Consider the following 22059-nt stretch of genomic DNA (forward strand, 5'->3'; position numbering starts at 1 on the left):
CCTCATTCTGCCTCCGTTAAAAATTCAGGGTAAGAGGGGTACCTGGTTCCTCCACATCTAGAGTGGGAGTTCAGGCTTCTTACTAGGAATGAAAGGGTTTCCTTATCACCAGTTCAGGTGACAGTCTTGGCTCCCAGCTCCCTAGTTGGGGAGCCTTTGCTGCTGGAGGTGGAGGTGGGGCCACAGTAGCTGTGTTGGCTAAAGTCAGAATCTTTTACTGTTTGTTTTATAAGACCTAATGTTGTTAGCTGTACTTACTAGGAGGAGTAGGGGAAAGCATACCTACTCAATCTTTCCAGAAGTTGATCTCCCAATAATTGTTTTCTAATGCAGTCACCAAAAAAATACAATTACTCATTTCCTTTAAACTGGCCTCACATGCTTTAGAACACAAACAATTATTTACCAGTCATTAATCATTTTAGCATAAAATTATTTCAAATAAGAGTCAAATAAAATACATAGTGAAATACTGTATATTCCCCCTAATATTTTTTCATGTTTTTAATGTTAGAAACATTAAAATGCCTTAATTGGAATGTTGATGTTCTTTTGTAATAGTCGACATTTTCATGGAATATAAATTGTGAAATATTTTGCAAGCATTTGTGCTGAATCAACCTAAACTAACATGGTAAAAAAAAAAAAAAAAAAAAAAAAATTTACCCAGAACAATGGGAGCCTGGCAATATGGTCAAATAGGAACAGCTTTGGTCTGCAGCTCCCAATGAGATCGATGCAGAAGGTGGGTGATTTCTGCATTTCCAACTGAGTTACACAGTTCACTTCATTGGGACTGGTTGGACTGTGGGTGTAGCCCAAGGAGGGCGAGGTGGAGCAGGGTGTGGCATGACCTCACCTGGGAAGTGCAAGGTGTCGAGGAACTCCCTGTTGGCCAAGGGAAGCCACTTGGGACTGTACCGTGCACTCTGGCCCAGATACTGCGCTATTCCCACAGTCTTTGCAACCTGCAGACCAGGAGATTCCCTCCAGTGCCTACACCACCAGGGCCCCTGGGTTTCCAGCACAAAACTGGGTGGTCATTTGGGCAGACACTGAGCTAGTCGCAGGAACCTGGAACGCCAGAGACAGAACTGTTCACTCCCCTGGAAAGGGGGCTGAAGCCAGGGAGCCAAGTGCTGTGGCTTGGCGAGTCCCACTCCCACGGAGCCCAGCAAGCTAAGATACACTGGCTTGAAGTCTCGCGGCCAGCACAACACTAAAATCTGAGCTCAATCTGGGACACTCCAGCTTGGTGGGTGGAGGGGCATCTGCCATTGCTGAGGTTTGAATAGGCAGTTTTCCCCTCACCAGTGTAAACAAAGCCACCAGGATGTTCAAACTGGGTGAAGCCCACCACAGCTAAGCAAGGCCTCTGAGGCCAGACTGCCTCCTCTAGATTCCCTCTCTGAAAAAAAGGCAGCAGCCCCAGTCAGTGACTTATAGATAAAACCCCCACCTCCCTGGGACAGAGCAACTCTGGGAAGGGGCGGTTGTAGGTGCAGCTTCAGCTGACTTAAATATCCCTGCCTGGTAGCTCTGAAGAGAGCAGCAGATCTACCAACACAGTGTTCAACCTCTGATAAGGGACAGACTGCCTCCTCAAGTGGATCCCTGACCCCTGTGTATCCTGAATGAGAGAAACTTCCCAGTAGGGCCAACAGACACCTCATACAGGAGAGCTCTGGCTAGCATCTGGTGGGTGACCCTCTGGGAAAAAGCTTCCAGAGGAAGGAACAGTTAGCAATCTTTGCTGTTCTGCAGCCTCTACCGGTGATACCCAGGAAAACAGGGTCTGGATTGGACCTTGAGCAGATTCAGCAGACCTGCAAAAGAGAGGCTTGACTGTTAGAAGGAAAACTAACAGAAAGGAATAGTATTAACATCAACAAAAAGGACGTCCACTCAGAAGACATCATCCGACTTCAAAGACTAAAGGTAGATAAATCCGGGAAGCAAAAAAAGACTGAAAATTCCAAAAATCTTAATGCCTCTTCTCCTCCAAAGGATCACAACTCCTCGCCAGCAAAAGAACAAAACTGGATGAAGAATGAGTTTGACAAATTAACAGAAGTAGGTTTCAGAAGGTGAGTGATAACAAACTCCTCTAAGCTAAAGGAGCGTGTTCTCACCCAATGCAAGGAAGCTAAGAACCTTGAAAAAAGGTTAGATGAATTGTTAACTAAAATAAACAGTTTAGAGAAGAACATAAATGACCTGAAAGAGATGAGAAACACAGCATGAGAACTTCGTGGAGCATACACAAGTATCAATAGCTGAATCGATCAAGTGGAAGAAAGGATACCAGAGATTGAAGATCAATTAAATGAAATAAAGTGAGAAGACAAGATTAAACACGGTGAAAAGAAACGAACGAAGCCTCCATGAAATATGGGACTATGTGAAAAGACCAAATCTACGTTTGATTGTTGTACCTGAAAGTGATGGGGAGAATGGAACCAAGCTGGAAAACACTCTACGGGATATTATCCAGGAGAACTTCCCCAACTTAGCAAGACGGGTCAACATTAAAATTCAGGAAATACAGAAACCACCACAAAGATAATCCTCAAGAAGAGCAACCCCAAGACCCATAATCATCAGATTTACCAAGGTTGAAATGAAGGAAAAACTATTAAGGCCAGCAGAGAGAAAGGTTGGGTTACCCACAAAGGGAAGTCCATCACAGTAACAGCAGATCTCTCATCAGAAACCCCACAAGCCAGAAGAGAGTGAGGGCCAATATTCAACATTATTAAAGAAAAGAATTTTCAAATCAGAATTTCATATCCAGCCAAACTAAGCTTCGTAAGTGAAGGAGAAATAAAATCCTTTACAGACAAGCAAATGCTGACAGATTTTGTCACCACCAGGCCTGCTTTACAAGAGCTCCTGAAGGAAGCACTAAACATGGAAAGGAACAACTGACACGAGCCACTGGAAAAATATACCAAATTGTAAAGACCACCGATGCTATGAAGAAACTGCATCAACTAACAGGCAAAATAACCAGCTAGCATCATAATGGCAGGAACAAATTCACACATAACAATATTAACCTTAAACGTAAATGGGCTAAATGCCCCAATTAAAAGACACAGACTGGCAAAGTGGATAAAGAGTCAAGACCCATTTAGTATGCTGTATTCAGGAGAATCATCTCACATGCAGAGACACACATAAGCTCAAAATAAAGGGATGGAGGAATCTTTACCAAACAAATGGAAATAAAAAAAAAAAAAAAAGAAAAGCAGGGGTTGCAATCCGAGTCTCTGATAAAACAGACTTTAAACCAACAAAGATCAAAAGAGACAAAGAAGGCCATTACATAATGGCAAAGGGTTCAATGCAACAAGAAAAGCTAACTATCCTAAATATATATGCACCCAATACAGGGGTACTCAGATTCATAAAGCAAGTTCTTAGAGACCTACAAAGAGACTTAGACTCCCAAACAATAATAGTAGGAAACTTTAACACCCCATGAGAACAAAGATACAACATACCAGAATCCCTGGGACACATTTAAAGTAGTGTGTAGAGAGAGGTTTATAGCACTAAATGCCCATAAGAGAAGGCAGGAAAGATCTAAAATCAACACCCTAACACCACAATGAAAAGAACTAGAGAACCAAGAGCAAACAAAATCAAAAGCTAGCAGAAGACAGGGCAGAATTGAAGGAGACAGAGACACAAAAAACCATTCAAAAAAAAAAAAATCAATGAATCCAGCAGCTGTTTTTTTGAAAATATCAAATAGATGCAATAAAAAATAATAAAGGGGATACCACCACCAATCCCAAAGAAATACAAGCTACCATCAGAGAATACTACACACACCTCTATGCAAATAAAGTAGAAAATCTAGAAGAAATTGATAAATTCCTGGACACATACACCCTGCCAAGACTAAACCAAGAAGAAGTTGAATCCCTGAATAGACCAATAACAAGTTCTGAAATTAAGGCATCAATTAATAGCCTACAAACCAAAAAAAAGCCCAGGACCAGACAGATTCACAGCCAAATTCTACCAGAGGTACAAAGAGGAACTGGTACCATTCCTTCAGAAACTATTTCCAAACAACAGAAAAAGAGGGAACCCTCCCTAACTCATTTTATGAGGCCAAAATAATCCTGATACCAAAATCTGGCAGAGACACAAGAAAAAAGAAAATTTCAGGCCAATATTGCCAATGAACATCTATGCAAAAAATCCTTGATAAAATACTGACAAACCGAATCCAGCAGCACATCAAAAAGCTTATCCACCATGATCAAGTCGGCTTCATCCCTGAGATGCAAGGATAGTTCAACATCGCAAATCAATAAACACAGTCCATCACATAAACAGAATCAATGAAAACAACCACATGATTATCTCAATAGATGCAGAAAAGGTCTTCAACAAAATTCTACTATAAAGAAACATGCACACGTATGTTTATTGTGCCACTGTTCAGAATAACAAAGACTTGGAACCAACCCAAATGCCCATCAATGACAGACAGGATAAAGAAAATGTGGCACATATACACCATAGAATATTATGCAGCCATAAAAATGGATGAGTTTATATCCTTTGCAGGGACATGGATGACACTGGAAACCATTCTCAGCAAACTATCATAAGAACAGAAAACCAAACACCGCATGTTCTCACTCATAAGTGGGAATTGAACAATGAGAACATATGGACACAGGGAGGGGAACATCACACACTGGGTCCTGTTGCGGGGTGGAAGCTAGGGGATGGATAGCAGTAGGAGAAATACCTAATGTAGATGATGGGTTGATGGGTACAGCAAACCACCAGGGCATGTGTATACTTATGTAACAAACCTGCATGTTCTGCACATGTACCCCAGAACTTAAAATACAATGAAAAAATTTACCCAGAACAACAAGAAAATTTGTTCTCTGCATCATTTTGACTTAAAATATCTATTTTGGGGGCACGCCCAAGATGGCCAAATAGGAACAGCTCCAGCCTCCAGCTCCCAGTGTGAGTGACACAGAAGACGGGTGATTTCTGCATTTTCAACTAGGTACTGGGTTCATCTCACTGGGGCGTGTCTTGTCGGACAGTTGGCGCTGGTCTGAGGGTGCAGCCCAACCATCGAGAGCTGAAGCAGGGTGAGGCATCGCCACACCTGGGAAGCACAAGGGGGAAGGGAATTCCTTTTCCTAGCCAAAGGAAAGTAAGACACACAACACCTGGAAAATCGGGTAACTCCCACCCTAATACTGCGCTTTACCAAGGGTCTTAGCAAACGGCACACCAGGAGATTATATTCCATACCTGGCCCAGAGGGTCCCACACCCACTGAGCCTCCCGCATTGCTAGCACGGCAGTCTGAGATCTAACTGCAAGGCGGCAGTGAGGCGGGTGTGGGCGGGGGGGGGGGTGCCTGCAATTGCTGAGGCTTAAGTAGGTAAACAAAGCCTCCTGGAAGCTCAAATTGGGTGGAGCAACCACAGCTCAAGGAGGATGGCCTGCCTCTGTAGACTTCTCCTCTGGGGACAGGGCATAGCTAAACAGAAAGCAGCAGAAACCTCAGTAGAGGTAAATGTCCCTGTCTGACAGCTTTGAAAAGAGCAATGGATCTCCCAGCACGAAGGGTGAGATCTGAGAACGGACAGACTGTCTGCTCAAGTAGGTCCCTGTCCCCTGAGTAGCCTAACTGGGAAACATGCCCGACTAGGTGCAGACCGACACCTCACACATCACACGGTAGACACCCCTGAGACGAAGCTTCCAGAGCAAGAATCAGAGAGCAATACTCGCTGTTCAGCAATATTCTATCTTCTGCAGTCTCCGTTGCTGATACCCAGGCAAACAGAGTCTGGAGTGGACCTCAATCAAACTCCAACAGACCTACAGCTGAGGGTCCTGAATGTTAGAAGGAAAACTAACAAACAGAAAGGACACCCACACCAAAACCCCATGAGTACATCACCATCATCAAAGACCAAAGGCAGATAAAACCACAAAGATGGGGGAAAAGCAGTACAGAAAAGCTGGAAATTCAAAGAATCAGAGCGCATCTCCCGCTCCAAAGGAACGCGGCTCATTGACAGCAACGGGACAAAGCTGGATGGACAATGACTTCGACGAGTCAAGAGAAGAAGGCTTCAGTTGATCAAACTTCTCAGAGCTAAAGGAGGAACTACATAACCAGCGCAAAGAAACTAAAAACCTTGAAAAAAGATTTGATGAATGGCTAACTAGAATAACCAACATAGAGAATTCCTCAAAAGAACTGATAGAGATGAAAACCATAACATGAGAACTACGTGACAAATGCACAAGCTTCAGTAACCGACTCAATCAACTGGAAGAAAGAGTATCAGCGATTGAAGATCAAATGAATGAAATGAAGTGAGAAGAGAAGTTTAGAGAAAAAAGAGTAAAAAGAAATGAACAAAGCCTCCAAGAAGTATGGGATTATGTGAAAAGACCAAATCTATGTCTGATTGGAGTGCCTGAAAGTGACAGGGAAAATGGAACAAGTTGGAAAACACTCTGCAGGATATCATCCAGGAGAACTTCCCCGCTTAGCAGGGCAGGCCAACATTCAAATTCAGGAAATACAGAGAATGACAAAACGATACTCCTCGAGAAGAGCAACTCCAAGACACATAATTGTCAGATTCACCAAAGTTGAAATGAAGGAAACAATGTTAAGGGCAACCAGAGAGAAAGGTCGGGTTACACACAAAGGGAAGCCCATTAGACTAACATCAGATCTCTTGGCAGAAACTCTCCAAGCCAGAAGAGGGTGGGGGCCAATATTCAACATTCTAAAAGAAAAGAATTTTCAACCCAGAATTTCATATCCAGCCAAACTAAATTTCATAAGTGAAGGAGAAGTAAAATCCTTTACAGACAAGTAAATGCTGAGAGATTTTGTCACTACCAGGCCTGCCCTACAAGATATGCTGAAGGAAGCACTAACCATGGAAAGGAATAGCAGGTATCAGCCATTGTAAAAACATGTCAAAATGTAAAGTCCATCGATGCTAGGAAGAAACTGCATCAAGTAGCAAGCAAAATAACCAGCTAATATCATAATGAAAGGATCAAGTTCACACATAACAATATTAGCCTCAAATGTAAATGGACTAAATGGTCCAATTAAAAGACACAAACTGGCAAAGTGGATAAAGAGTCAAGACACATCAGTTTGCTGTATTCAGGAGACTCATCTCACTTGCAGAGACACACATAGGCTCACAATAAAGGGATGGAGGAAGATCTACCAAGCAAATGGAAAACAAAAAAAATGCAGGTGTTGCAATCCTAGTCTCTGATAAAACAGACTTTAAACCATCAAAGATCAAAAGATAAAGAAGGCCAACATAATGGTAAAGGGATCAATTCATCAGAAGAGCTAACTATCCTAAATATATATGCACCCATAGAGGAGCACCCAGATTCATAAAGCAAGTCCTTAGAGTCTTACAAAGAGACTTAGACTCCCATACAATAATAATGGGAGACTTTAATGCCCCACTGTCAACATTAGACAGATCAACGAGACAGAAAGTTAACAAAGATATCCAGGAATTGAACTCAACTCTGCACCAAGCAGACCTAATAGACATCCATAGAACTCTCCACCCCAAATCAACAGACTATACATTCTTCTCAGCACCACATCGCACTTATTCCAAAATTGACCACATAATTGGAAGTAAAGGACTCCTCAGCAAATGTACAAGAACAGATATTATAACAAACTGTCTCTCAGAACACAGTGCAATCAAACTAGAACTCAGGACTAAGACACTCAATCAAAGCCGCTCAACTACATGGAAACTGAACAATCTGCTCCTGAATGACTACTGGGTACATAATGAAATGAAGGCAGAAATAAAGATGTTCTTTGAAACCAATAAGAACAAAGACACACCACACCAGAATCTCTGGGACACATTTAAAGCAGTGTGTAGAGGGAAATTTATAGCACTAAATGCCCACAAGAGAAAGCTGGATACCCTAACAGCACAATTAAAAGAACTAGAGAAGCAAGAGCAAACACATTCAAAAGCTAGCAGAAGGCAAGAAACAACTAAGATCAGAGCAGAACTGAAGGAGATAGAGACACAAAAAACCCTCCAAAAAATCAACAAATCCAGGAGCTGGTTTTTTGAAAAGATCAACAAAATTGATAGACCGCTAGCAAGACTAAAAAAGGAGAAAAGAGAGAAGAATCAAATAGAAGCAATAAAAAATGATAAAGGGGATATCACCACCGACCCCACAGAAATACAAACTACCTGCCATCACAGAATACTATAAAAACCTTTACGCAAATAACCTAGAAAACCTAGAAGAAATGGATAATTTCCTGGACACTTATACTCTCCCAAAAATAAACCAGGAAGAAGTTGAATCCCTGAATAGACCAATAGCAGTCTCTGAAATTGAGCCAATAATTAATAGCTTACCAACCAAAAAAAGTCCAGGACCAGACATATTCACATCCGAATTCTACCAGAGGTACAAGGAGGAGTTGGTATCATTCCTTCTGAAACTATTCCAATCAATAGAAAAAGAGGGAATCCTCCCTAACTCATTTTATGAGGCCAAAATCATCCTGATACCAAAGCCTGGCAGAGACACAACAAAAAAAGAGAATTTTAGACCATATCCCTGATGAACATCAATGCAAAAATCCTCAATAAAATACTGGCAAACCGAATCCAGCAGTGCATCAAAAAGGTTATCCACCATGATCAAGTGGGCTTCATCCCTGGGATGCAAGGCAGATCAACATATGCAAATCAATAAACGTAATCCAGCATATAAACAGAACCAAAGACAAAAACCACATGATTAACTCAATAGATGCAGAAAAGGCCTTTGACAAAACTCAACAGCCCTTCATGCTAAAAACTCTCAATAAATTCAGTATTGATGGAACATATCTGAAAATAATAAGAGCTATTTATGACAAACCCACAGCCAATATCATACTGAATGGGCAGAAACTGGAAGCATTCCCTTTGAAAACTGGCACAAGACAGGGATGCCCTCTCTCACCACTCCTGTTCAACATAGTTTTGGAAGTTCTGGCTAGGGCAATCAGGCAAGAGAAAAAAATCAAGGGTATTCAGTTAGGAAAAGAAGAAGTCAAATTGTCCCTGTTTGCAGATGACATGATTGTATATTTAGAAAACCCCATCATCTCAGCCCAAAATCTCCTGAAGCTGATAAGCAACTCCAGCAAAGTCTCAGGATACAAAATCAATGTGCAAAAATCACAGGCATTCTTATACACCAATAACAGACAAACAGTGAGTCCAATCATGAATGAACTTCCATTCACAATTGCTTCAAAGAGAATAAAGTACCTAAAATCCAACTTACAAGGGATGTGAAGGACCTCTTCAAGGAGAGCTACAAACCACTGCACAGTGAAATAAAAGAGGACGCAAAAAAATGGAAGAACATACCATGCTCATGGATAGGAAGACTCAATATTGTGAAAATGGCCATACTGCCCAAGGTATTTATTATAGAGTCATTGCCATCCCCATTAGCTACCAATGACTTTCTTCACAGAATCGGAAAAAACTGCTTTAAAGTTCATATGGAACCAAAGAAGAGCCCACATTGCCAAGACAATCCTAAGCCAAAAGAACAAAGCTGGAGGCATCACTCTACCTGACTTCAAACTATACCACAAGGCTACAGTAACCAAAACAGCATGGTACTGGTACTAAAACAGAGAGATAGACCAATGGAACAGAACAGAGCCCTCAGAAATAATACCACACATCTACAGCCATATGACCTTTGACCAACCGAACAAAAACAAGAAATGGGGAAAGGATTTCCTATTTAATAAATGGTGCTGGGAAAATTGGCTAGCCATAAGTAGAAAGCTGAAACTGGATCCTTTCCTTTCTCCTTATATGAAAATTAATTCAAGATGGATTAGAGACTTAAATGTTAGACCTAAGACCGTAAAAGCACTAGAAGAAAACTTAGGCAATACCATTCAGGACATAGGCATGGGCAAGAACTTCATGTCTAAAACATCAAAAGTAATGGCAACAAAAACCAACATTGATAAATGGGATCTAATTAAACTAAAGAGTTTCTGCATAGCAAAAGAAACTACCATAAGAGTGAACAGGCAACCTACAGAATGGGAGAAAATTTTTGCAATCTACTCATCTGACAAACGGCTAATATCTAAAACCTATAAAGAACTCAATCAAATTTACAAGAAAAAAACAAACAACCCCATCAAAAAGTGGGCAAAGGATATGAATAGACACTTCTCAAAAGAAGACATTCATACAGCCAACAGACACATGAAAAAATGCTCATCATCACTGGCCATCAGAGAAATGCAAATCAAAACCACAATGAGATACCATCTCACACCAGTTAGAATGGCCATCATTACAAAATCAGGAAACAACAGGTGCTGGAGAGGATGTGGAGAAATAGGAACACTTTTACACTGTTGGTGGGATTGTAAACTAGTTCAACCATTGTGGAAAACAGTGTGGCGATTCCTCAAGGATCTAGAACTAGAAATACCATTTGACCCAGCCATCCCATTACTGGGGATATACCCAAAGGATTATAAGTCATGCTGCTATAAAGGCACATGCACACGTATGTTTATTGCAACACTATTCACAATAGCAAAGACTTGGAATCAACCCAAATGCCCCTCAGTGACAGACTGGATTAAGAAAATGTGGCACATATACACCATGGAATGCTATGCAGCCATAAAAAAGGATGAGTTTGTGTCCTTTGTAGGGACATGGATACAGCTGGAAACCATCATTCTCAGCACACTGTTGCAAGAACAGAAAACCAAATACTGCATGTTCTCACTTATAGGTGGGAACTGAACAATGAGATCACCTGGACACAGGAAGCGGAACATCACACACTGGGTCCTATTGTGGGTAGGTGGAGGGGGGAAGGATAGCATTAGGTGATATACCTAATATAAATGACGAGTTAATGGGTAAAGCACACCAACATGGCACATGTATACATATGTAACAAAGCTGCACGTTGTGCACATGTAGCCTAGAACTTAAGTTATAATAAATAAATAAATAAATAAATAAATAAATTACAGTGAAACATTTAAAAAAGTTATTTTCTTTATAGTAATAAAAACTATTTCTTATATGCAAAAAAAACTATATCTATTTTTATGAAGTTCATTACTGCCTTTTAAACTGTTCAAATATATTTTGGGATACTTTGAAAATTCCTTTCTGAAAGACTTCTGACTTCTGGTTTGATGTGATAAACTAGAATCCCAGCTCTAGGTGCACTTTTTCACTGCGCTTGAGAAGGACATATTGTTCAACATGATTTAAATTACTTGTGAGTATACACAAAGAAAAAAAAAAAACTAATGTTTTCTGTTTAGTGCCTTTATATTCTCTTTTAAACTACTATTAAAAAATAAAAAGTATGACAATGTTTTCCAATACTTAAATTTTTAATTCACAAAGTATCATTTTATTCAATTTAATTGCATATTAGATGTATCTTTTGAGTTACATGAAATAGAAAATGTTTTTTAAACATTCCTATATAGACATTTTGTGCTATTTACACAGTACAGAAAGCCCTCGATGAGAATTTAGGCACATATGCTTACAAAGGAAAACATTATAATTATTAGAAAGTATGACAAAATAAATCCATGATCCTTGATTTAAATAAAACTAAAGATTATGATCATATTTCTTTCTTTAAAGGTACAAAGACAGTTAATAAAATGCTAAAGTTATAAACATTACGTGCTATGATTTTGCAGCATTAAATAGTATTACAGTTACATAAGTAATAAATCTAACATTGTGCTACATTATTTTCTAAAGTAAATTAAAAATTAAATAGCAAAATCAGTTTTTATAAACAAAGTTTTTAAATGTAATAAGCCAACACATAAAAATAATAAACATAGTGTTGCAGGTTAATCATGTGATTAAAAGTAATTTTGACAATGTTATTCATGAATTATTTTCACTGACTTCATAAACAAATTTTATTGTAAAAGCACAATCACGCATTCGTGATTCACTGAGAATCACACAGACATTATTATGGTACATGAATCAGAAGATATGCAAGTCCAAAGAATTCTCCAGTACATTCCATAGGCCAGCAAAAACATGACTTTGACAGCTTCTCTTACAATTTGTGAATGATACTTTTGCATACCAATAAATCCCAACCTGTTAGATGCTTTTGGAGATTAATAGAACTTTAAGCTTACTAAACTGTTTCATTATAGGCAGTTTATATAGTGAGACTCACCTGACATTTACTTAAAATGGCTATTTCCCTATGTTTACTAAAAATGGCTATTTCTCTGAAAGTTGATTTTTGTTTATCATTTACTTGTTGCAGATGCCACTGTTGTGTCTAGGGCAGACGATCCATAACATACTTAAATGCTCTCTGCAGGCTAAATGTGTGACCAGAGAGTATTTTCTGCCTGTTATCCTGGTGAAATCATAAAAAGCACCTTCTTTCACTTTCAGTGGTTGGATGATAAATTTTAAGGCCACCCTCCCAATTTATACGTAAAATTACAAAAAAAAAGAAAAAAGAAAGAAAGAGTGCTAAGGCAAATAAATGTGTCCTGATTCCCCAGCACCACTATAGGGATATAAGAGTGGCAAAGCATGGGTTCCATAAAAATTCCATGGAATTTATGATATAACTGACCAGTTGAAAGGAATAAAATTGATATTAAAAAATACAGATTACAGATAATAGCCTTGTTTTCTAAGAAGCATGTAATTTGCAGGCCAAAGCTGTTCAACATGGCGGTTAATCCTAGGTTCTTCAGGAGGACTCCGTGAATGTGAATCTCAGCTCTAAACACTTACAGACAGAGTGACTTTAGGCAGCTTACCTAATCTCTCTAAGCTGGAGTTTCCTCATTTATAAAAAAGTAGATATTAACCGTTTTTACAGCATAGGACCATTGTGTGGATTAAATGAACAAAACATGTCAAAGCATTTTGTACAGTGCCCATCATATGCCATGTACTAAATGTCAGTTATTATTATTCTTAGTGAAGCAGAATTCAATTGGTAAACAGGGCATGTAACTGACCTTCTGGATACAGTGCAGATACATTCCTAAGTATCATATGAAAGCAGGATCCATAATTCCATTTCCTTTTTCTCAGTACTAGACTAGGATAAATTCATGGTTAATTAATAAAAATCAAAATAGACATTACATAAATCTGTATAACTTAAGATTCTAAAATAATTGAGTCATACTTCTATTTTTCATTCATTTAGTAAGTATTTATTCAGAATGTAGTACAAATAGGTCACTTTGCCTTTAATTAATACTGCGACACATACTTGATTTCCACCTATAGATGAACAATGCTAATGAGGAATAGGTCCCCAATTCCTTGCATAAATTTGTTCAATTAGACAAAACGAAAGAAATGCTTTCAGTGATCAAAACTAAACTATGAAACTGTGAAAATAATTATATGTTTTAGGATTAAATTTTGAATTGGATCTGAGATATTCTGAAGTATACTGGCAGGGGAAAGTGGAACGAGGTTAGGGAGTGAACACAAACATCAACTCTCTCCAGTACGATGTAAAGGAATACAATCGCTAAATTTCGGAGGGAACAGACACAGGGTCTTCCTCTGTCTCCCGGGCTGAAGTGCAGTGGCAATCATAGCTCAGTGCAGCCTCAAACTCCTGGGCTCAAGTAATCCTCCCGCCTCAGCTTAGTTGGAACTACAGGCAAGTACCATGCCTGGTTAATTTCTTTTTTATTTTTTGTAGAGACAGGGTCTTCTTACTCTGTTGCCCAGGCTACTCTCAAGTTCCTATCCTCATGTGATCCATCCTCCTTGGCCTCCCAAAGTTCTGAGATTATAGGTGTGAGCCACCATACCTGGCCTAAAATTCTTTATATTTAAAATCAATGCATTATTAGAATAAAGGATAAAAATAAGGTTTGCATTTGTACTGTCCATGAAACATGAAGAACAAGGGAAATTTAAGTAAGTTGAATGCAACATAATCTGTGTAATAGTTTCGGAATTAGACTCCTTTTGCTCAGAAGACACTAATTCATTATTAAAGAAAATATGACTGGACCTTTATACTATTCTATGTTTTTTTCAAAGTAAAAGAAGCAAATACTGAAGTTATAAAAGCTTGTTTTTCTTTATAATTTTTTTCAATTATGATTTGTCACAATTTAGATTGTTTTTCTAAGAACAAGTAGAAATTTACAAAATTTAATTTTTATTTATACATTCATCCATTCAATACACATTTTAAGACATCTGTATTACACCCTTGCACTGGTAGTTACAGGACAAAGAAAGAAAATAATCCAAGACAGAGAACAACAAATGTGTATTTAGAACACAGAGTAACAAACACAAATAAATGTGGAGTTATTTAAGCATGTAAGATGGTAATTGCTCTACTAGGTATGGGGGCTTCTCTAAGACACAAGATCAGATTAAAGTCTTGAAAGATAACCTGGGGTTAGTCAAGCAGGTGGAAGTGTGAAGAGCACTTTCTGAGCGGAATCTCCATGTGCCAAGTCTAGTTCAAGAGACTGGATAGAGATTAGCAATTTGGAGAATGCAATATTAAGAAATGGCAAAGGTGAGCCTACAGAGATTCCAAAGTTGCATAGTGAGGTTTGTGTTTGAGAAAGTGGACTCAGGCAGCCATGCAAAAGAGGGATTAATAGAAAAGGAGACTGAGGTAGGAAAATAAAGGCATTAGCTGTTGCAGCTGGTGAGGGCAGAGTTGGGAAGGCAATGGGGTGGATTCATGAACTATTAAAAAGGTCAAAGGAGCAGGGATTCATGACCTATAAGTGTTAATTAACACAGAAGAAGAAAATATCACAATGAGTTCTAGATCGGGGTCTGAGAAGCTAGATGTTGGAATAATAACAAAAAGACTGCAAAAGGAGATTTACACTTTGGCAAAAAAATGTGTATGAAAGTATCTGAGAATTTTATGCCATCATTAAATCTACTTATTATGCTGAAAATCCTTGTTAGCTGGAAAGACTAAGAGAATTACCCAAGGTGCCTAATATATAAACTTGAGTAGTTTTCCTACTTCAGCTTTTATGTGGCTTATTATTTGCAGTCAATTTACAGTTGGTCAGTATTAGTTAATCCATTTATCATCACTATAAGATTGGTTAATGGAAGCAGATTAAAATCCAACAGTGGTAATTTTCTAGAAGTCCTCTAGAAAGACTATAAAAAGCCAAACATCAACTTTAATTTTTGAGTACTTTTCCTATTTAAGGTTACTGAAATAAAGTATTTTTGCAAAAAAAAACCAACCAAACAAACAAAACAAACAAACAAAACACAGTATTGCCAATTAAAAATTCAATTTACTCTAGAAATATTTCTGATTATTTTACCTTCAGGAAGCAATGCTTCTTGCTTGAAAATTGTATCAGCCTTGAAGGTTAGTGGTGGCAAAATGGAAGAATGCATACTGCAGATGGGCTACACATTTGTTGGGCTACACATTTGTTTCCTTGTGTTCTATATTCCCAGTCACAAATATACTGCTTTGAATTGTATTTAGTCAAACAGCAGATTTGACTAATATTTCCCCGAATTCAAAGAGTTTAGATTAATTAAGCTGATTGGTTATCTACCATTATATAGATATCACCCAAATAATGTCAAAATAATAATTAATTAAATTAAAATAAATGCATGGACCTGAGACCAGAATAAAATGAAAACCAAGAATAAAATGAAGTTTGCCATTACTGGGATGTATTCAAGTTCAGCAAACTTACATGTGTAGTTAGGATGCTTTACAACAAAATATTGCATTTTGTTATACCAACAAAGAATTCACCAGCTTCCAAGTCACTACCTTATGTGTATTATTCATACTAGTAATAATGGTAAACATTAGTGATATAATTTTCACTACCAAAATTTTATTACATTTTTCTTAGCCAATATATGGAGTAAATTTTTATAAAGTATTTCTTTTCAAATCTTTGAATTACTCCTCCCCAACCTTTAAATCCCCTAGTCGCCAAGAATCTTGGGTTCCACACCACCACTCTTCTGTTCTTAAAGTTGTTGCCCTGCGAGCAGTGCAACACTGCGCCCACCAGTTCCAAGGACACATCATGGTCATTTACCTTATCTAGCATCCTGTGGCATGATTTTAGTATTTCATTCAAGCACTGACAACTTTTCATGTCGATTCAGATTTTATAAGATTTGATTACAGTGAGTTTATAAAATATTTCAGTTATATACGCAATAGAAACAACGCATCCTATTTTTGAAGATAAGTCTAAGGCATTCACAGCAATAAAAAAGAAGTACTTTAGTACTTCTGGACTTCAGTCGAGGAAATTATTATTGTAAAGCACTAATAATACAAGTTTAGATATCTAACCAGCCATAGATACCAGGAAGCCAGGTGTTAAATCAAAGACACCAGGAAACCATGAGCCACAAAAGCATCAGTGTAGGAGTGTTTTAGGTATTACAACTATATGGACCTGTACTCTAAAACATAAACAATGGTGTACCTTATGAAGTTCGAAACCCTAATTAAAGACTAATAAGCACTTTAGCCTGGTGGGGAGAGTAGTGGTTATGAGTGGAATAAAGACTGGAAAATTTGCTTTTGTAGTGACAGAGCTTTAGAGTAAGCACAGTTTTATTTATTTGCCTTAAGCCAATATTTCTGGATAAAAGGTATGTTTTTCTTGTGGAGATTGTAGAATAACTATCATTAGCAAAGGCAGAAAGTATTCAACTTAGTAAAGACATATTTTTTCACTATCCCAGAAAGATGACCTTTATATAAAAACTGTTACATATACTTCCATAGATACTAATAATAAGCATGATTTTGTAAAAAAATAACTTTCTAAGACAAATGGCAAAGGCTTTCTTTTTCATGAATTCTTTGGTTATAAACAGGTTCTGAGTGATTTTTATTCTATGAAGTATTAAGTGATTCTGCTGATATCTGTTCCATGTGTACTCTGAAGACCAGAATATAATTAATTTTATTCTGGTCTACCATATTTATTCTGATTTACATTGCTTTTATGTAACATAATTACAGAATGAAAATATACCCTTAGATCTGAGATAGCATGTATTATTGATGAAGCTCCTCTCCTGCTGAGCATGCTGCATAAGCTTTTCATCCTTTTAAAACTAAAAACTCAGAGGTTCTTAACAGGAAGGATAAAGAAAGCTGAAATACGAACTCTGTATATCTTCCAATGATTCTCGACATGAGGTTTTGCATTCACTGGCCCAGAGATTCCTGAGTTAAATAAAGTATAATCAAATATAATTAGTATGTTCTGGTTACTTTATAGTAACTTACTATCACTTTAGCAAAGCAAAAAATACTGGGAAGTGAGGGATCCAATCTACTGCCAAAACAAAGATCTCCTACTCTAATGTTGATGAACTAAAAATTTTGAATCTAATCAGCAAAGAAAGTTAGCATATTATATGCATAAGTTTACACCCCCAAATATATGGGAATAGATGAAACTAAAATAACAGAAAATCCAGAAAATTTGAGAGGAAAACAAATACAGCTACAAGAAAAACTGTAAAAGAAACTAGCCCATGGTGATAAAATAAAATATGTAGCCAGTGCAAAAGATTTACTTCTAGATTGGTTGCTATGTGTCCTCTGGTGGAAAAGGAAAGTATTTATTTTTGTACAACTATACTGTATATATTCCCCTATAATAGTGTAAACAAGCATATTTGAGCACATCATAAATGACCAGATCTTTTACGGAACTAAAAAAAAAGTAACTGACTAATAGGTAGCCTATGTATATTGAATTTTACCTTTTATTTGGAATATCATTCAGAAGTAACTTACATTTTTTCTATGCCTGGGGACATTATTTTCTATACCATTGCTATCATCTGATTTCCTGTACAGAAAACAAAAAAGAAAATTACTAAATGTTTGTATTATATAAAATTAAGTAAGTACATCACTGATATGGCTATCAGGTTAAAATGTAAAATGTCAATACAGACAGAATTCTTTCTTCCTAAAAATATTTTACTTACAATGTTGAATTTATTTTTATGGCATTGCTTGAAGAGGAGCCGTAACCACAAATGATAGTGATAAAGGCTTGTTGATTTTATGCACAGGGAGAATTGCTTCTGCCCAAGCATGAGTGAGGACTTGGGCATAAAGACCATAACTTATGTGTGGTTTTGGAAACATGCAAGGTAACAGCCAATTAGGAGGTCAGCCAACATGTGTGATATTGGTGCTATACATTTGTGTGCTTATTACACTGAATTAGAGGTTAAAAATGGTTCTTTTTCCACCCAAAGTTTATCACAGCAGGATTACAAATGTGGGCCTCAGATTCTAAAGATTGACTAAAACTAAATAACCAGTATGCATAATGAATACATTGCCCTTCAAGGTCTTGGGGGCAGGCTTCAATTATCAAATCATAATGCATATCATAAGACAGTGTTACTTATAATTAACAGATAATATTTTCTAAAAAAAAGAAATCCCACCTGAGTGCTTCTTTTTCTTTTGTGTGTACTCTTCAGAAGCAGAATAATGGCCACTAAGAAAACACCTCAGCAACTATTGCAAGAAATGGTTTGAGGGGCACCAAAAAGCTCATTGTTCTGAATGAGTTCAAGTGCCCTTGATATTTGTATGCAATCTAAAGATAGTGAAATAACCTAAAGATAAGAAAAACTAAACACCTTCAGTGATCCTTATGGTGCTGTATATGATGAGCAAAATGATGTATATTAACCCAATTTTCAGAAAAAAAAAAATTCATCTTTTACACTACAGATTGAATCCATTTTACATTGTTCAGAAGTGATGGTCCATTCCACACTGTTCTGGCACCATCCCTTCAGAGTGTGTTTTAAATCAGAATGCAACCTCCAAATGTGAGCTCAGAGGAATGGTTAGAGACAGTGGGAGGCAGAGCTCAGAGAATAAAGGAACCCGAGCAAGGTTCTGTCTTCAAATATGTCAATGACTGTCACGTTTGTTATATGATGCTAAGAACAAGAAAAAGGCCAACACATGGAAATAGGAAAGATTAAAAGTTCAAATCAACATAAATGTCGACGCTCTCCAGAAAGAGAAGGGATTCCTTTGGGAGAGATACAATTCCCTTCCAACTATAGGTGTCTATGATTCTAAGACAATGCTGCTTTTCTCTATCTGGTGTTATAGGATTTCTGATGTAGTTATTTTGTGCCCTTAACCTGGAAGCTCATATCATATTGGTTTATTTTACCAGCCTATGTGAACTGAGTGAACATGATTATTTGAATAATGTCTACAAACATCTAAATGACAACTGTCTACTCCACTCCTGCTATTTGTGCCTGTAACACCCTCTCCATAGAGCTCCTGTTGGCTGATAAACTCTAAGTGCCATTTTGTGTTGGTAATAGTTGCTCAGGCCTTCCACTTCTCAAGTTTCTTGCAGCAACTTTAATCTAGCCTCGTTTTCCTGGCCCCCAGCCCTTGGCTCTATTGTTCAGGCGTTAATCCCAGTGTTAGACACCTCTGTCACTGGCCTCCGTACTCAGTTCTCCGCCTTGGAGGAATTTGGAACTCCCATCTTTGCCAAACTAAATTACATCCCTGGTGATTTTATTTCCAGATCTCCTCATGCTTAACTCTAAACAAAGGCTGTGTAAAAGAACCTGTGGCACAATTTGTGTTCTCTGAATAACTAATAGAATTCTAGGCCAGTGATTTTCAACAGACAGAAGATCAAAACCATTCGTAGATGTTTTCAAGAAATACAGATGCCATAGCCCCAACCCAAGAGATTCTGATCCAGGAGATTCAGCAAGGTCTGAGCAACTGTATCTTTAAAGAGACTCTTAAGTGATCAAAAATAGCCAGGCTTGAGAACCATTGCTTTAAAAAAATAATATTAAATACTTCTGATGGTTACTGTACACCTTCTGTGCACCAAAACCTATGCTACACATTTACACATATATAATATTCATTCCATCCAACAAGCTCATATGGTGAGTACTATTATTAAATCCATTTTGTAGAGAAGAAAGCTGAAGTACAGAGAAGTGCAGGTAGTAAGTGATGAAGAAGAATTCTCACGGAGGCAGGCAGACTTGGAATGCCACTTTTCACCACCACATGGACATATACAGAAAATACTCCTCTGCCTTTTTTCCCCCAACTGCAAACATTTCATTCAATTTTATATGTCCCTATATTTTACTCAAGTGAAAATTAATCTGTAAAAAATAATACTTACAGCTGTTCAGTCTGCTCAAATTCTTTCCCCTCATCTGTGTAACAAAAGAAGAATTTGACTATGAAGTTGGTTTGTCATTTTTATGGAACATATATGCTCAATTAAACCTCCTTCCTATGTAAGAAAGTACTATGCTGTTTCTCCTGTTTGGAATGAAGGAGAGACATGCTACCTTAGACACCTACACCTCCTTCATCTGCACTACAGACCTTATCTGCATTTCTGATCAAACATAGTTTAGTGGCTTGGTATTTTCAAAAACATGACTGCTTAGTTTGTCATTACTTAAATCATTAAAATTTAGTACAAAATCAGTAAAGAAAACAGGATGTAAGGTCAATTTTCTCGAGGATTATTGCTTTATCAACCTGTAACCCATCAGGCACAGGCTGCAAAAATAGGAAATGACAGGACAGTCTCTCTTCAATGAGAACTCTGGAATGGTTAATAAAATATTTTTTTAAATGATAATCTAAGTGAAAGAAAAACTGTTTCTTTGAGACTTTTTATATTAAGCTATCATAGATTTTTCTAATAATCCAGGGCCAGAATACATATCACCTAACTGGTACTTAGGTACCAGTAGCACCAAAAAAAGGCGAGGGGATTAGGGGTGAGGTGGGGAAGAGAAAGAAAAAAGGCACTTTTATTTTCAGGAATTGAAACAGGAAGACCATTGATACATCTTTCTACCTCACTGTCACCATTGTTGTAAACCTAAATAATGCTCCAAATAAGAAAATGAAGATTTTCCCCAAAAATCCTAAAGTCATTGCAATGTATCAAATCATAATCCATATAAGTAAATGATACTTATAATTAACTGATAATACTTTCTAAAAAAAACAAAAAACAAAAAGTAATCCCACCTGAGTGCTTCTTTTCCTTTTGTGTGTACTTTTCACAAAGCAGAATGGCGGCCACTAAAAGAACCACCTCAGCTACTATTGCAAGAAATGGTTTGAGGGGCACCAAATAGCTCAGCACCACAAGCTCAATGTGTTCTTCACTCTCGCCTACTTGGAATAGTGCATGGCACCAGTAAGATCCCCCATCTTCCTCCAAAAGTTGTGTTATCTTCAGCTTTGTTTCATTAGCATATGTTCCATTGATCACATATTTATTCATTTGAACACCAACAGGAACCTAATATAAGGAGACATTAAAATCATTCCTATCATAGTACATAAAAGATACATGATGTAGTTTCTGAGTGAAAGCTATAAGATAATGCCAACAATATTGCTTACTAGAGAAAAGCATATTAAAATGTATGAGAGGTTATCTATAACAGACTTAAGTCTTATCAGAGCTTGATCTCCCAGGGAACAAACAAAGAAAACATGTATACATTGCTATAAGGATTTAGCAGTGAATGTTTAAAACTACAAAGAAGCAAGTAGGTCATCGTGGCTAAATATTATAGAAGAACTAAAAACAGAAAAATCCCAAACATCTGAGTCTCACATTCCTATCCTTGCCTAGTGCTTTAGTCAAAGTACTTTTTCCTTCACAAGCACAGGCACATATTTAAACAACTACCACCCTGAAAGCTACTATTTCTGATAATTCCTATAAAGGAAAATTGCTCACTCCGACAATGTGATTTCCCCAGGCTAGAAATGAAGATGAAACTTTCAGGCCTTTGGAGGTGATGTAGATAGAATGGAGGGGACCCCCTGTGAGCCTGGGATCCAAAGTGAACTGCACACCTT

General features: G+C 37.6%; 1 protein-coding gene across 6 annotated transcripts in view; it reads right to left on the reverse strand.

Moving 5' to 3' along the window:
• EMB (embigin) overlaps positions 1-22059 on the reverse strand; it is a 126748-nt gene that overhangs the window by 60180 nt on the left and 44509 nt on the right. For 4 of the 6 annotated variants that reach the window (XM_078004410.1, XM_078004409.1, XM_078004412.1 and 1 more), the window contains 3 exons: positions 21214-21490; positions 20345-20378; positions 17929-17983 (listed from right to left, as the gene is read on the reverse strand). In XM_078004410.1, the coding sequence (XP_077860536.1) occupies positions 17929-17983; positions 20345-20378; positions 21214-21490 (366 nt within the window). Of the gene's footprint in view, positions 1-14198; positions 17350-17928; positions 17984-20344; positions 20379-21213; positions 21491-22059 lie in introns of those variants that run through there. The other 2 variants (XM_015140061.3, XM_001093157.5) reach the window with 1 other exon arrangement.

The sequence above is a fragment of the Macaca mulatta genome, chromosome 6 (assembly GCF_049350105.2).
Source record: "Macaca mulatta isolate MMU2019108-1 chromosome 6, T2T-MMU8v2.0, whole genome shotgun sequence".
Classification (NCBI taxonomy): Eukaryota; Metazoa; Chordata; class Mammalia; order Primates; family Cercopithecidae; genus Macaca; species Macaca mulatta.